The following is a 14,702-nucleotide window of genomic DNA, read 5'->3' on the forward strand; positions in this document are numbered from 1 at the left end:
GGAGACCCATGTTTGTTGAGCTATCGTGACCGTAGTTGTTGGGGAATGCAAACCCATAGTACACGGCTGGAAGCCTCGGAAGGCGAACGGCTCCCACACGGGAAACGGGATTGACATTTCTTAGATACATGTTCCCGGTTTGGACACGATGATTTAGATAACTTGTTTCTTGGCATGCAGATATTGGACACTAAATAAGGGAGCAGAGCTCGTTGGGTGTCCGAACGGACACCGAACCTCGGTAGTTTGTGGACCTCCGGGAGCAAACAGGCTGGCACGGAGTAGTCCGTCGGCGCAAGCTGAGCCTCTGGATGTCTTCTGTGTTCCTGACAACGGCTCATGCCTTCTGAGTTAGGAGGAACGATGCGCATACTGTCACAAACTTTGGACTGTTACATTGTTACCATAGCACAACATCAAGCCCATGTGTAACCGAGGTTTTGCAACATTGGCAGCAATATCATTGTGTAATCAATATACTGAGATATATCAGAGAGGGAGATCTCCTGTAGTTCAGGCCTTTGGAGGACCAAATAGCAAGCCGCCTCTTGAATATCAATTATTAGTGACGGATATTAGGAACAACCACGATCTTCCTCGCTGAACATGTCTCTTTCAACCCTGCCTCCCATCCCCGACTCATACGAGTTGGCAGGTTATAAGGATCTCTTGATCAGTCATGTTCCACCCAACACCCCGACGGCCACAAAGGTGGTCATTGTGACCCTCAACCGACCCAAGAGACACAACGCCGTCAATGAGAACATTCTTGAAGAACTTGAATTGACGTTTAAGCTCTTGGATAGAGATGATCGCGTCAGGGCCATTGTGCTCACTGGTGCTGGCAAGTCATTCTGTGCCGGAATGGACTTGTCGAGCGGGCCGGAAGGCCTGATGAAGATCAGAGCGAGCGAGGAACTGATGAACCAATGGAAAGATCCGTAAGCCCGAATGCCCATCTCCAATCTGACCTTTGGCGACGAAAAGAACCAACAAACAATAACCGCTAACCTTACGCTAACAGAGGTGGACGCGTCGCCTTGGCTATCTCCCACTGCGCAAAACCGACCATCGTCGCTGTCAACGGGGCAGCTGCAGGCTTTGGGCTTACTGCGATTCTCCCAGCTGCGATCCGAGTGGCGTGGAAAGACGCCAAGCTCAACCTGCCCTTTGCTCGCCGCGGGCTGACGATGGAGTCGTGCAGCGCTTTCTATCTCCCGAAACTCATCGGCCTCTCGAAGGCAAGCCATATGGTCACGACTGGTGGCACCTACACGGCATCTGACCCCATCGTTACTGATCTCTTTTCCAAGCTGCTCCCAACACCGGAGGAGACTCTCAGATACGCCGTTGAGACGGCCATCGATGTCGCAGAGAACACTTCGATTATGAGCACCAAGTTGATGAGAGATATGATGCTCTACTGTCCCGAAACGCCAGAGGAGACCCACCTCCTGGATTCAAGGGTTTTTATTACTTCAGTTGGAACCGAAGACAATGTGGAAGGCCTCACAAGTTTCATGAAGAAGAGGAAGCCGAACTTTTCTGGCGGATTCGACAAGAGCGTCTTTCCATTCTGGCCGTGGTGGGGTCCAAAGGCACAACTCAAGGCCAAGATTTGACGCCAGGTTGTAAAAGTCGAAGGTCAAAATCGTGTCAAAGCCTTACAGCCCCGCTTGTTGTTCATATAAATTGGTTCAAGGACCTAATATGTCATGTGTTCAATAATCATCGATTATCCAAGTTGGTGTCGAGCCCCGTGCAATTTTGTACTATAGATAAATCTTGAGGTAGCAATGAACTCGCCCAAGGTAGCCATTACACTTTATCCTAACATTCTTTGAATCTGTTTGGGTTTTGACATGTCTTCCGGAGCACTTGTGACACGTCCAATATTGCAGGCGGTTGCAATACACAGAGATAGCCGATGGATTCTTACATAAACGTTATTGGTCATACCCGGACACTATCGCCAACGTGTCTCGTGCAAGGGAGACATCTTGATAGAGTATCAATATTCGTTCGCCGCTTGCTTTCCCAAGACATAACGGTTGGTGAGTCGGTCATACTGAGAACCTGAACGCCTCTTGCACGTGCTTCCGCGAAAGGTCGCACTAGTGCCGAGGCAACTCGGTTTGCCGACCTCGGCACTATGTGGGGCAACGTTGCTCAGGGGCCCAACAGGGCATTAACTGATATGCCAAACCAGCCGATTCCCTTTAACAGCCCTGGTACCGACCTCTGATTGATTTAAATGTGCGGAGATATAGCGTCGTATCTGACCGAAGACCGGGTCGCCTCCATCTTTCTCCTTGCCTTGATACTGAATCCCGTCCGAGAAGCAGGTGAACATCTTCCGTGGCGACCATGGACTGTTTCGATATCTTGGGAATTGTCAGGATGAATCGCGCCATCCTGCGCGCGGACAAGGTCCGACACCATGGACGACAATCCATGCGCGGGAAATGTTCCGTATTTTGTGCTGCTTTTTCTTTGGATTGGGTGTCATTGCGGCCCCTGCCACAGAGAAGATGCCCGACAGTACGGCTGTTCATGGCAGGGTAAAATCGTCAAGCGTCCACAGTCTATCCATGGTCTGAATATCCAACCATGAGTCGATACTAGAAAGATCAGCTTTTGCCAGACTAAGGGGAACTCAGGAAACGCACTGGTCTCCAGAGATGGACGTATTGTCTGGACATGCGTTCGGCAGCGTACTCCACATGTCAGAGATGATGCCCGCGGTCCCGAGCCCATAGCCATCAGGCCAGCTGGAGAATGGATTGTTCATCGCTCCCTCCGGTGTCGTGGCGGACTGAATGGCGGCAGGAGACGGCTGATGCTCTTCATATTGCGGTGCGTTCTCTACCTTGCTGATGGCAGTCTCGAAAAGTTTGTAGGATGCTTCCGCCGAGATGTAGGGCTTGCGTAGTTCGTCCATTGCAACCATACAGAGGGCGAGATTGTGCCTCCCCATCTGACGTGACATTGGTTTCGATGACGTCGATTCAAACAGGTGGATTTGCATCGGAGGGCCGAGTGCAATTACCCTGCGGGAAATGTCAGCCAACATTGATACGTGACGGTTCACGTAGCGCGAAGAGGAGGGCTTTCGTACGTGATTGTGTGGCAGAGGCGGATAAGATCCTCCGCCATCATGGAATTCACCGCCGCACTCGCATTTGATGCGGCGGTCCTAGCTTTCTGGCACGCAAAGGTTCTCCAACTACCTTGATCGGCGGTTGGGACCTCTCTTGGGGTATCAAGGATAAACGGCCGGTAGAGAATAATTATAGATGCCCTTGGAACAAGGTCAGCTTGTTTGCGTGGCTGGCCAGCATTTGAGGACCAACGTACTCAAAGTAGAGTTTAAACTGATAAATGTGAGATGCAATGACCCGGCTTTGGTTCGTGCCGTCCGGAACCCTGGACTGGTAGGCTCGGATCTCGCTTTCACTGCGCTCGATATCAACTCGAGAGGGCTTGACCCCCTTAGCCCGGTAATTGGTTGCGAGTACATTGCTGAGTGCTACAGTCAGCCCGACAAACGGAAGCCAGATTTCGAAGAGAAAGTCGAGCTGTTCGGGTAAATACTTGCGGCCGAGGTCGCCCGCAATCTCGGGTGAGAGAACGTCCGCGTCGCAGGCAGCCGGCATGGGTGTATCGAAGTCGTCAAGGGCGATTCGCATTGGTCTTCCCAGTCCAACGGATAGCCAAACCTCCCGGCAGTAGAGCGACCACCATAATCGTCGCCAGAAGGGTCTGGTGCCCTGTGAAACCTGTTGGTTTGCGGAAATGTGCAGCCGATGAAGGCCAATTGTGTGTGAGAGGCTGACAGCTATCCCATGCCAGTGCCATGGACCGGCTCTGTCGTCTGTACTGGTATACCAGTGGCCCATCAGAAAGACGGACTGGATGAGCGTCATTTTGTCTTTTTCGTAGTCTGCGTCGTAGAGGGCCTGTGACTTTGTCAGCCACTGTGAAATCATGCTAGGCGTGTGAGATGATTAAGCACCTTTGCTCTTTGATACATGGCCCTTTTCAGGGATCTTCGTGAAGTGTAGAAATCGCTAGTCAACAGGCTGTCGTCGACAAACTGCGCCACAAAGTTAGCGACACGAGCCATGTGGTGCTGGATGTACAACTCACGCTTGCCGCTGCGATGAACATGCTCCAAAGCAGTAAAAGGCTTTTTCGTCCTTTCTCATACTCAGTGATGAACTCGCTAGCATCCAAGATGGGCGAAAATGGGTGGACATAGTGGAAATAGCACCGAATCATCTCCTCGCGGATATGAGCCGGAGGCAGCGTGAAAGCGCCTTTCATCCTGAGATAGTTTACATCTTCCGGCGAGAGTGCCTTGATCGAAGGCATAGGCACCATGAAATGATTGTCGGTGGAGGACCTGTTGGGCTCACATATATCGATTAAGAAAGCAGGTCCGCGTTGGTCTCCTGTGGTACATGTATGTAAGCAGTGTCTCCCGACCTGCGGTAGTTGGTGATCGCTTCATGAGTGGGCAAGGTACATCGTGACACCTTTCAGCACAAGAAGTCAAGGATGCTTACCTGGGTAGAAGGGAACGCAGCCATCTTCGCGGTTCTTGCCGCCCTCCAGCGTTTCTGCATATGCGGAGCTATCCTCAGTGGCGTCGGACGGATCCGGTGCCCGCTGGTTGCCGATCGAGAGCAGGGCCCTTACGGCATCGTAAGACTGGGAGGTCGGTGCAGACGGATCATCGGCCAACTTTGACAGGCCCGGACCCGTATGGATTGATGGCCTAGGGTCATTGTTGTTTTGGGTGTCCCGATGATCGTCGGGCGGCGCGGACGCGAGGCGATTGCTCCTTGCATCAGCAGCTTCACTATGATTGACTGGGGAGGGCCCCGGGGGTTGCGGGTCTAAAAGACGCCTTCTGGGCTGTGCTCTCTGCGGGACGACGATTATTGTATTCTCACCACTGGCTTGGTCGCCGGCTGAGTTGATGGGAAGTTGGTCAGAGTTGCTACTCCAGTCAGGACATGAGGACGAAGGTACAGGGGTGTACACGGCGGCAGAGATAAAGGGAGCTTACCGACGTCTCTTGCGACTCAGGACCTCACACGCAATGCCGTCCACTGAGCAATTGGCGCAAGGAGGGCCGGATAACGTGACGGTGCATCTCACCTTGCGCAGATTACAAGACTTGCATGCTACGGCGGCACGCTTGAAGGCTCGGGCCGTGGGAGGAGGCGAGGAGGTTCCAGAGGACACCGGCGGAGTGTCATGGTAGTGCCGAGACATGTCCTGCGATTCGCCAATCCAGGCTAAAGATTAAAATGCAAAATAAACCGTTTAAGATAGGGGATGATAGCGCTTGCAAGGAGAGTGCCCTCGGTCCATTCTAATGCCAGGGACTCCTTCACTGGGGCCTCCTATTCTTCTTTCTTTCTGTTTCAGCCTTTGCAATGTCTCGCAGCCAGCACAGGTGTTATCGTCGATGGGGGAAAGCTTAACAACTGTAAACACCTGTGCTCGTGGCAGCTGTTCGGCCGAGGATGTGGCTTAGGTAATGGTAATAGCATGTGAGAAAAGTTTGGGGGGCTTTTTACGGCCCCTCGTCACTTAACTTTCGTACAGTCACCGTCGGCTTGCGGGGATACAAACGGTCCGAGTTAGAACTGCCGATTGCAACCATGAGTCCGGATGGGGGGATATCGCTCGGACGGTTCAACGGTTTGACAACTCCTGTCCCGGATGCGTTCTTCAACTTTACTCTAGACGCGTCCACAATGCGCAACAGTTCACGGTAATGTGCAATAGATTCTCCGTGTCAAGCGCCAAACATCAAATCATTATTTCATTATCCTCTATGCGTGTCCATGCTCCGTACCCGTAACCCATTATTCGTAAATATCATGTACTTTTCGTATCAAACGCCCAATGCACCGATTTCCTATGCTTCTTCGTTTTCTTGCTCATCTCAGGCACGCGCATGCGGGCGTCCGAAATCACCAGCCCAAAGTTGATGCTCGACGCGCGACTATGCGTGCACACGGTAGCCGTACCGTCCAGCTCCCAATCCCACCGGCTCTTCTCCACCACGTCCCCGGCCTTCCGGAGTTTGTGTCGCCATCCCTCAACGAATAGCCACGCCAGACGAAACACGCTCTCGCCAGAGGGCTCACCGGGCTCGCTTTTCTCCGCCCAGACGACCGGCACCCGTAGGCCGCTTGAATCCTTTTGGTACTTCCGCATGGGCCGCTCGTCCAGTTCGTTGTACTCGGCGTCCCGCTTCACCCTCACGACTTTGAGCCCCGCTCCGCCCGAGCGTGGTCAATTTGCCTCCAGCCCTCCAGTAGAGCTTGGTAGGAGTGCGCTCTGCTCGTCAACTTCATCTTCGGCTTCGTTGAGAAACCCTGCTCTGCGCCCGGATCCCGGGTCGCCGTCTTCGCCTCCGGGCTTGCTGCGCCGGACGGGGTGAAAAACACCCGACACGGGACGTGAGCGCACCGGGCTGACCGGCTCCTGCTTGGCTACGTTGCTCTCAAAAATTCCACGCATCCGGCTGATCAGGCTGCCGGGGGAATTGTTTGAGCCTGCGTTGCGGGGAGGGCTGTCTGAGCTGGAGCCCACCGAACCTGACGCTCCCCGCACAGTCTTTGTTGTCCCGTCGAACTTGAATGGGTCGTACTCGTCGCGGTCCGTAAGCGTCGAGTCGTTCCGTGGCCGCACCATGTTGTGAACAGAGGCTGGCCACGAGTCTCGAATGACGGGCTCGTTCTTGTCAACATGCAGCGCCGAGTGCACTGGCGATGATGCCATGGAGTCGATTGTGCTCTGACTCCGCATTGAGTACGGAACCGAGTCGTTTCGGGCATGCCAAGGGACGTTGGTCACGTCGCGTGGGATGATCTGCTCCGGGTCAATCTCCTCCTCCATGGCCGACTGAGACGGCGGCGTTTGCGGCCGCTCAGGGTTGTGCCTGCTGAAGGCAAGACCACGAGACGGCGTCCCACCCGGCGACGGCGTCGTGGATGGCTCCTCGCGCAAAGCGAAGGGGCTGATGTCCAGTCCTTGCATACTCTTTTGTGGTGCCAACTGCGGAGTTGTCTGTTCGTTGTCACTCACTGATTGCACTTCGGACACCTGCACCTCGGGTTGCCAGGACGCTACCTGTCCATGTTGCGCCTGGGGTTGTTCTTGGACGTATTGTGCTTGCGCATAGGGATCCGCCCCATACTGCTCGTGACCATACTGAACTTGGCCGTACTGCTCTTGCAGGTGCATCTCAGGCAGGTGTTGCTCGGCATGGAGCTGAGAAGGTTGCCCGACCTCGGGCTCTTGGTGAAGGGCCCTTTGTATTTCCTCTCTCATGGATCCCGAGCGGCTTTGCCTTGTGGCTCCGAACAATGTGGGCGACCGGAGCTCGTCGCGCCAAGTTGTCGCCCCAAAGCGGGAAGATGCGTATTGCGCCGGCGGCTCGTCCGCAGATATGACTGCTGTCTTTGGCCCGTCATCCGAATCGCTTTGGAACGAATCAATGACCTGTTCCAAAACTGGTTCATCGGATTGCTGCTGTTGCTGTTGCTGAGCAGTGCCGATCTGGGTCAGGAAAGCAGGTGCTTGTGAGTAGTCGTACTCGCTGTCGTTGTCCGAGTCATCGTCCTCGGCAAGCTCTTGAGCAAGTGATGTTTCCTGGCCCCTCGGGGAGATGGCTGCCCCTCGGTTGTAAGTTTGATCGTAGAATCCGCCTGCAGCGACAGACTCCAGGTGCCGAGGCGACTCAATGTGCCCTTGCGCGTACTGTGGAGATGTTCTGAGCTCGGCGGACGCCAGTGGGGTTGCGTACTCTGGCGAGTCGGCATCCGTGAAGTCCCCTAGTCCGGTTGGTTGCAGATATGTCGATGCTGTGGAAATCTGGTCATTGCTTGCGTTTTGCCACTGTTGATCGTAGCTGTCGACTTGCAATTGCGGCGCAGGCGCGGTGAATCTTGTGTCTGCCGGAACGGCTGCCTCGCCGCCCCTGTTGATGTTCTCCCATGAATCATCGCTTTCTACCCCTTCTTCTTCTCTTTGATGACTTTGAAGGTCCAGACTGCTTGTTGCCGGTACCGACTCCCTGAAGGCTGACTCCATCAGACTGTCGCGGGCCATTGGGTTTGTCGGGGCCAGTGGACTGGCCGCCCTCATCGGACTCGTTGCCAGCGGGCTTGCTGACCTCATCGGGTCCGCTCCCGCCGGGCTTGTTACCATCAGGTTGCTTGCTCCCATCAAGTTCGTTGTCTGGCCAAATTTATTAGCATCCCGTGCCTCCTCATTCTCTTCACTGTCGGAGTCTTCGAGTTCTTGACGGTAGCGATCCTGTGCACTGGGTGCGCGCGGAGGCGGAGGCGGCGGCGGGGTCGCCCTGAACTGCGACGTCGACAGACTTTGCATCTGGCCGGGCCGAGTGCCGTTCGAATCCCATGTACCCTCTTCGTCATCGGAATCCTCGAGCTCTTGGCGGTATTGCCCTTGGGAGCTTGGTACCCGCAGGGGCGGGGGTGGGGGCGGAGGTGCCCTGTACTGAGATGATGATGAAATGGGGAACTGACCAGGTCGAGCGGTGTTTTGGTTGTAGGGGATTTCGTCCTCACTTGAGTCCGCTTGCTCTTGATGATAGAGACCCTGAGAACTGGGCGCACGCGGCGCCGCAGTCTCCGTGTAGCCAGATGTTGACAACATGCTAGGCAGGTTTGACTGGGGAACAGTGGAGGGTAAGACACCTTGATCTTCCTCATCTGAATCCTCAAGCTGGTATCGGCTTTGTGACAGGGAGCTAGGGGCGCGGGGAGGCTGCGGGCTCGGGGAAGTCGCACTGAGTTGTGAGGTTGGGAAAGTCCTTGGCTGTTCGAGCGTGAACGCATCGTCCCAATCGGCCTGTTCCTCTTCCGAAGAGTCTTCCAGTTGTTGGCCATAGTGGCCTTGTGAGCTAGGTGCACGGGGAGGGGGAGGTGGGCTTTCTCTGTACTGCGACGACGTCAACAAAGGGTTGATCTGACTGGCCTGGGGTGCATTAGAGTCCCAGTCTTCCTCCTCCTTGTCCGAGTCTTCAAGTTCCTGGCGGTAACCCTCGGCAATGCTTGGCATAGGGGCAGGAGCACGGTTCTGCGGGCCCGGAAGCTGCTGCGAGGTCGTGAGGCTTTCTGGCCCTTCCGAGTCCGAATCCATATCCTCGAATTCGCTGTTGTACCGTTCTTGAATGCTTTCCAATGTCGTTGGAGCAAGGCTTCTAGCAGAAAACGGGTTGATGCTTTGAGCGAAGTCATGAACACTCAATGCGTCATCAACTTCATTGTCCGATTCTCCAACTCCGGCAGTGAAAAGCTCATCACTGACTGGCGATGCAGTGCTCTGATCAAACCTTGCCTCGTCAACATCGCCACCCAAAGTGCCCCTTCTTCCCGTTGCGAACGGGTTGTTGTATGCGGCATCTGGCTGGCTGTTTCCGAGCATGCTAGCTGTTGGGAGGAAGCTTTGGTTAGATGCAGTGCTTCGCGCGAAGGGGTTGTAGGAAGCCTCGTCCGTCTCGTCAATCGTTCTTCTGGCAAACGGATTGTAGGATTGCTGGGGCAGTTCTTCCTCGACAACAGTTCGCTGCGCGAAAGGATTGTACGGTGCTTCCTGCGCCTGGTACGCCGGCTCTTCGTAGTTTGTGGCACTGGGCCTGGCAAAGGGGTTGTTGTAAGTATCCAAGGGTTCGTCGATGTCGCTGTCATCCCTAACGCTGAGAACAGGTGAGGAATGGTTGTCATCGTCCTCATCGAAGTGAGTTTGTCTTTCCTCGGCATAAATGTTGCTATCATGACCCATAGCACTAGCTCTCGGCGCGAAGTCTTCATGCTGCTCTTCGTTGTAGCTTTGATCTGCTAGGTTTGTATGTTCGGTCATGTAAGAGCTCTCGAGCACGGCATCCGGGGCTTCGGAGACATTTCGGCTCAGGGCTTCAGGATGGAAGTATTCGTCAGCCTTCGCAAGTAAACCAGACTCGTCGTCGACAGCAGAGGCGGCAGGCTCGGTGTGTTCAGTGATGACTGAAAGTTCAGGCCCACGCGACTGCTCAGCATCGTTGAAGCTAGCGTCTTGGTATGATGAATCGACGGTCTCGACTTCTCCATGCTCGAAGTGATGCTGCGCAGATTCGACTTCAATGTTGACATCATGGCTTGGCGAGTCCTTCATCGCGGCACCGTCATCGTTGTGCTCATCAAGATCCCGGACGCCGGTAAAAGACTCATCAACGCTCTCATCCGCCACTTGTTCCGCATCCGATGAGGGCGCTTCGTCAGCCGCCTTTTCTTCACCTTCTTGCTCGGCGCTTTCGGGAGTAGCTGCGTCAGAATGCATCTGATCTACGAGTTCAGGCGAGTCTTGAGCCAACTGGGCTTCCTCTTGTTCTTCTGGGCCAGAAGGCTGAATCTTTTCTTCGTCACCAGATCTCTCAGCGGTGATGGAGTCATCTACATCGACGGCTTCTTCAGCAGCTGTGGGGGCATCATCGCCGGTGTCATTGTCAGCGTCATTCGACGCGGCTTCGGCGTGTTCGACCTCGGTCTGATGAACCTGGCCGTCAGCTTCGATGTCTTCCGTCATATCGGCAGAGGTGTCGGCGGGGGTGTCAGAAGGTTCAAGAGCGGAATCGTCCTGAGCTGCGTCAGGGACACCACTAGAGAGTTGTTCTTCTGGCGGATGTGAAGCGTCCCCGCGTTTGGAATCTCCATCTTCAAGATCTGTGCTGGCAGTGGTTGGGAGATGTTCCTCCTGGGCTGTCGGGGGTGGTTCACTGACTTCCACTTGGTCCTCCTGCGAGTCGTGCTGAATTTGCACCTCGTCGTCCGCGCTGGGGATTACTTTCTCGGCGTCAACCATTGACTCTGCTGAGGCGATTGTTTGGTCGAACTGCACATCGTCTTGTTCGTCCATATCCTTGGGCTGAGCGTCTTCTGTGACCGGTGCGTCGCTGTTGGATTCTCCCGTGGGTGTCTCTTCTTCTGTCATGGCGATTTCCGGTGAGGGTTCATCTGCAGCAGCCTGCGCGGCCTCCTCGGCCGGTCCTTCGTCAGATGCTGGAACATCTCTGGAGTTTGCTTCTGCGTCTTGAGTGGAAGGCTCTTCAGATGATGGTTCAGCTGCCATTGCATCAGCATCGTCCTCGGCGGGAGTATCCTCTTGCAAATGAGTCTCATCCTCTGCTGGGGCCGTATCCACGGCTTCAGCTTCTGCTCCATCAAGTACCTCCTCGGCAGCGTTTGCCTCTTCTGTTGCAGGGGAATTAGCTTCTTCGGAGCCTTCCGCTTCCTTGAAGGTCTCGTCTGTGAGGGCCGGAGGCTCATCCTGAACTGGGACCTCATCGGTATCTTGAGCATCTTCAGCTGCCTCATCTTGAGAAGTCTTTTCTTCCTTCATAGGTGCTGTCTCTTCGACGGAAGCATCAGGTTCTACGGCATTACCCTCCTCAAAGGCTTCTTCTTGGGTAGAGGGTTCTGCAGAATCTGCAGAAACTTCTTCTGGAGGGGCCGTGTCCTCTTCAGCATTGGCGTCCTCTTGAGGAGCTGCCTCTTCGGAAGCAACGGTCTCTTCTGCCGGCTTTGCATCCTCTTGGCTTGGCTCTTCGACAACAGACTTGGAGCTAAATTCAAGATTATCCTGGTCATCGGCAGAATCGTCCACGGGATTCTCGTCAGCCTCTGCTTCCGCTTGGTCAGCTCCGTCTGCACCGGGAGTCTCTTCCGAAACTGATTTGTCCGCCACCTCTACATCGAGTTGGTCTGACGACAACTCCTCTGCAGGGTTCTCTTGCTCTTCGGCGGCTATCTCAGCGGACTCGGGAGCAACGTCATCTTGGCTAGGAACATCCGCCTCGACCGAAGCTTCCCGGTCATCAACAGGCGCACTCTCTTCAGACTCCCCAGCCTCTTCAGCTGCAGGGGCATCCTCAGCAGGAGCATTCTCTGATGAAGGTTCCTTGTCTGCGGGCTCTTCGGCTGGCACTTCTTCCGCGGGTGCTTCCTCGACTGTTGGCTCTTCGGTTGGTGTGTCCTCCGCTGCGGACTCTTCGGTTGCTGGCTCGGCAGCTTCGGGCTCTTCAGTTGGTGCTTCTTTGGCTGATGCATCTTCAACTGTCGCTTCTTCAACAACGGCTGGCTCTTCGCTCGGTGCTTCTTCAACTGCAGGCTCATCGGCTGGGGGCTCTTCCGCGGGTGCTTCTTCAACTGATGCTTCCTCGGCCGCTGGCTCTTCAGCTGGGGTTTCTTCCGCTGCAGGCTCCTCTGTGGACACCTCTTCAGCGTCAGCTGAAGCTTCCTTAGCTGCGGGCTCCTCGGCCGGTGCCTCCTCAGTTGGTGGTTCAGAAGCAGCGGGTTCTTCTTCAGCTTTGGGTTCTTCGGCTGCAGATTCTTCAACTGCTGGCTCTTCAACAGCTGCTGGCTCCGTGATCGGTGCCTCCTCAGTCGATTCTTCAATGATTGCAGGCTCCTCAACCGCCGCTGCCTCGGTGGATCCTTCATCAGCGGGTACTCTATCGGCTACAGGTTCTTCGGCTGATGTTTCTTCAATTGGTTCTTCCTCAACCGGTGCCTCCTTGACAGTGGGTTCTTCCTCGACCACAGGCTCCTCAGCTGGTGCCTCCTCAGTCGGTGCCTCAGTGACTGCAGACTCCTCAGCTGCGGGCTCATCAGACGTTGGCTCATCGGCCGGCACTTCTTCAGCCGCTGTTTGTTCGGCTGCTGGCTCTTCAGTTGGTGTTTCTTCAGCTGGTGCTTCCTCGACTGGTGCCTCCTCGGTCGGTGCCTCAACAGCTGCGGGATCCTCTGGGCTTTCTTCAGCTACTGGCTCCTCGGCTGGCGTTTGTTCGGCTGATGCCTCATCGGCTGGCGCTTCTTCAACCGCTGCTTCTTCAGCTGGTGCTTCGGCAACTGCGTTCTCTTCCTCAGTCGCAGGCTCTTCAGCAGAGGGCTCCTCGCCCGACGCTCCTTCAACTGGTGCGTCATCAGCTGGTACTTCCTTGGCAACAGGTTCTTCCTCGGCCGTAGGCTCCTCAGTTGGTTCTTCAGCAAGTGCAGGCTCCTCTTCGGCTGCGGGCTCATCAGATGTTGGCTCCTCGGGCGGCACTGCTTCAGCGGATACTTCTTCGGCTGGTGCCTCCTCGGCCGCTTCTTCGGCTACAGGCTCTTCAGCTGTTGGTTCCTTGGCCGGCGCTTCCTCAGCCGGTGTCTCGTCGGCTGCTGCTTCCTCAGTTGGAGCGCTTTCTGGAGCCTCCTCTGTTATTTCCTTAGACTCGACGGCGTCATCTGCCTTCTCCTCTTCGGCAGCGTCCTGTGCCTCGGCAACAGCCTCTTGGCTGTCATCAGCCGTAGCCGCGCCGTCGGCGGGGTCCTCGACGACCGCCTCCTCCTCGGCAGCTTCTGTCGGTGCAGGATCTGAGGCCTCTGCCGTTGCAGCGGCCTCTTCGATCGGTTGCTCGGGATTTGGCTCGTCCTTGGCAGCCTCTTCGGCGTCGGCAGTCGCCGTCTCGGCCGCGGGCATCTCCCGACTGGAGGATGCATCCTCTGTGCTAGCGCCCTCCTCAACGCTCTGTTCAGCCACAGGTTCTTCACTTTGTGGCTGGGAGTCGTCACCTTCTGGGCCCTTCTGTTCCTCAGCTGGCTCCTCGGCCGGCTTCTCCTCGGCCGCCGGCTCTTCGCTTGGTTTTGGAGCCTCCTCTTCGGCGATTTTCTCTTCCGCTGCGGGTTTGGCGGGTGCAGGGTCTGGCAGCCTGGGAGATGGCTCTGCCGATGAGAAGGCCCCGGACATACGTATTGTTCTCGCACGTGTTCGTGTCGGAATGGGAGGCACTGCCGCCTTCATCTGCTCCTCGATCAAGCGGTTGATTTCCTGCAGTGAATGTTAAACAATGTCGCACCGTCGGGACCAGCGTCCCACTCACTCTTCTCCTCTCCTCGAGTTCCGCCAGCTTTGCTTCTCCCTCTGCGATCGTCTTGGCTGTTTCCTCTTCGACGTTGTCCATGAGGTCATCCATCTCGTCTTCGACATTACGGGTAGTGGTAGCAAATGTGCCTTGTTTCTCCTCATCCTCCTTGGCCTTGCGAGCCGCGAGTTCCTCGTCCTCTCTCTTGCGACGAGCTTCTCGCTCCTCATCTTCCTTTCGCCTCTGTTCGGCAATCTCTTCCGACTCTTTCTGCCGTGCGGCTGCGAGCTCCTCCTTCTCTTTTTGATACGCAGCTTGTAGCTCCGCTAATGTCATGTCACGCTTCTTCTCGAGCTCATCGAGTTTTGTGTCGCTCTCCGCGGCAGATAACGATAGGTCCTCGATCGTCGCATGGATCGAAGCGAGGGCCTCGTTCATCTGCGCCACCAGTGTGGCAACGTCCATTTTGGCTGTCATCGGATGGGGATTCAGAGAGACGAAGCTCTCTGTGACAGTGTGTTTAGTAGGGTGTTTGTGGTTACGGGCGCGAGATTGGGACAGGCCCAAAGTTTGTGTGAGAGGCAGGTATCGTGAGTTTTGTGATTGACTTTACCAGATGGTTCGAAACATTCGCGGAACTGCGGGGTGGCAGTGAGTTTACGATATATATTGTCCTCGCCCCGGAATGACGAGAAAATACACGTTCCACCCGAGCAACGGGCGGGAAAACCTGGTCCTGCGTGATGTTCCTACCAACCATCATGCAAGTCCACGC

At 55.4% G+C, this 14,702-nt stretch overlaps 3 protein-coding genes across 3 annotated transcripts; 1 reads left to right on the plus strand and 2 right to left on the minus strand.

Moving 5' to 3' along the window:
- Window positions 1-606: 606 nt before the first annotated feature.
- Window positions 607-1,622, plus strand: EsH8_VIII_000241 (enoyl-CoA hydratase/isomerase family protein; the record flags this gene model as incomplete). The annotated part of the gene is made up of 2 exons (XM_083269283.1): window positions 607-941; window positions 1,025-1,622. The coding sequence occupies 2 exons, from the start codon at window positions 607-609 to the stop codon at window positions 1,620-1,622; spliced, it is 933 nt and encodes a 310-aa protein (XP_083129051.1).
- Window positions 1,623-2,551: 929 nt separating this feature from the next.
- EsH8_VIII_000242 (transcription factor domain-containing protein) lies at window positions 2,552-5,283 on the minus strand (the record flags this gene model as incomplete). The annotated part of the gene is made up of 8 exons (XM_083269284.1): window positions 2,552-2,621; window positions 2,670-3,050; window positions 3,119-3,301; window positions 3,358-3,959; window positions 4,016-4,096; window positions 4,150-4,454; window positions 4,569-5,005; window positions 5,075-5,283. 8 exons carry the CDS (start codon window positions 5,281-5,283, stop codon window positions 2,552-2,554), a joined length of 2,268 nt encoding a protein of 755 aa, XP_083129052.1.
- A 1,032-nt stretch (window positions 5,284-6,315) lies between these two features.
- Window positions 6,316-14,392, minus strand: EsH8_VIII_000243 (uncharacterized protein; the record flags this gene model as incomplete). The annotated part of the gene is made up of 2 exons (XM_083269285.1): window positions 6,316-13,893; window positions 13,946-14,392. 2 exons carry the CDS (start codon window positions 14,390-14,392, stop codon window positions 6,316-6,318), a joined length of 8,025 nt encoding a protein of 2,674 aa, XP_083129053.1.
- Between the last annotated feature and the right edge of the window lie 310 nt (window positions 14,393-14,702).

This window comes from Colletotrichum jinshuiense, chromosome 8 (assembly GCF_051148585.1).
Source record: "Colletotrichum jinshuiense chromosome 8, complete sequence".
In the NCBI taxonomy this organism is placed as follows: Eukaryota; Fungi; Ascomycota; class Sordariomycetes; order Glomerellales; family Glomerellaceae; genus Colletotrichum; species Colletotrichum jinshuiense.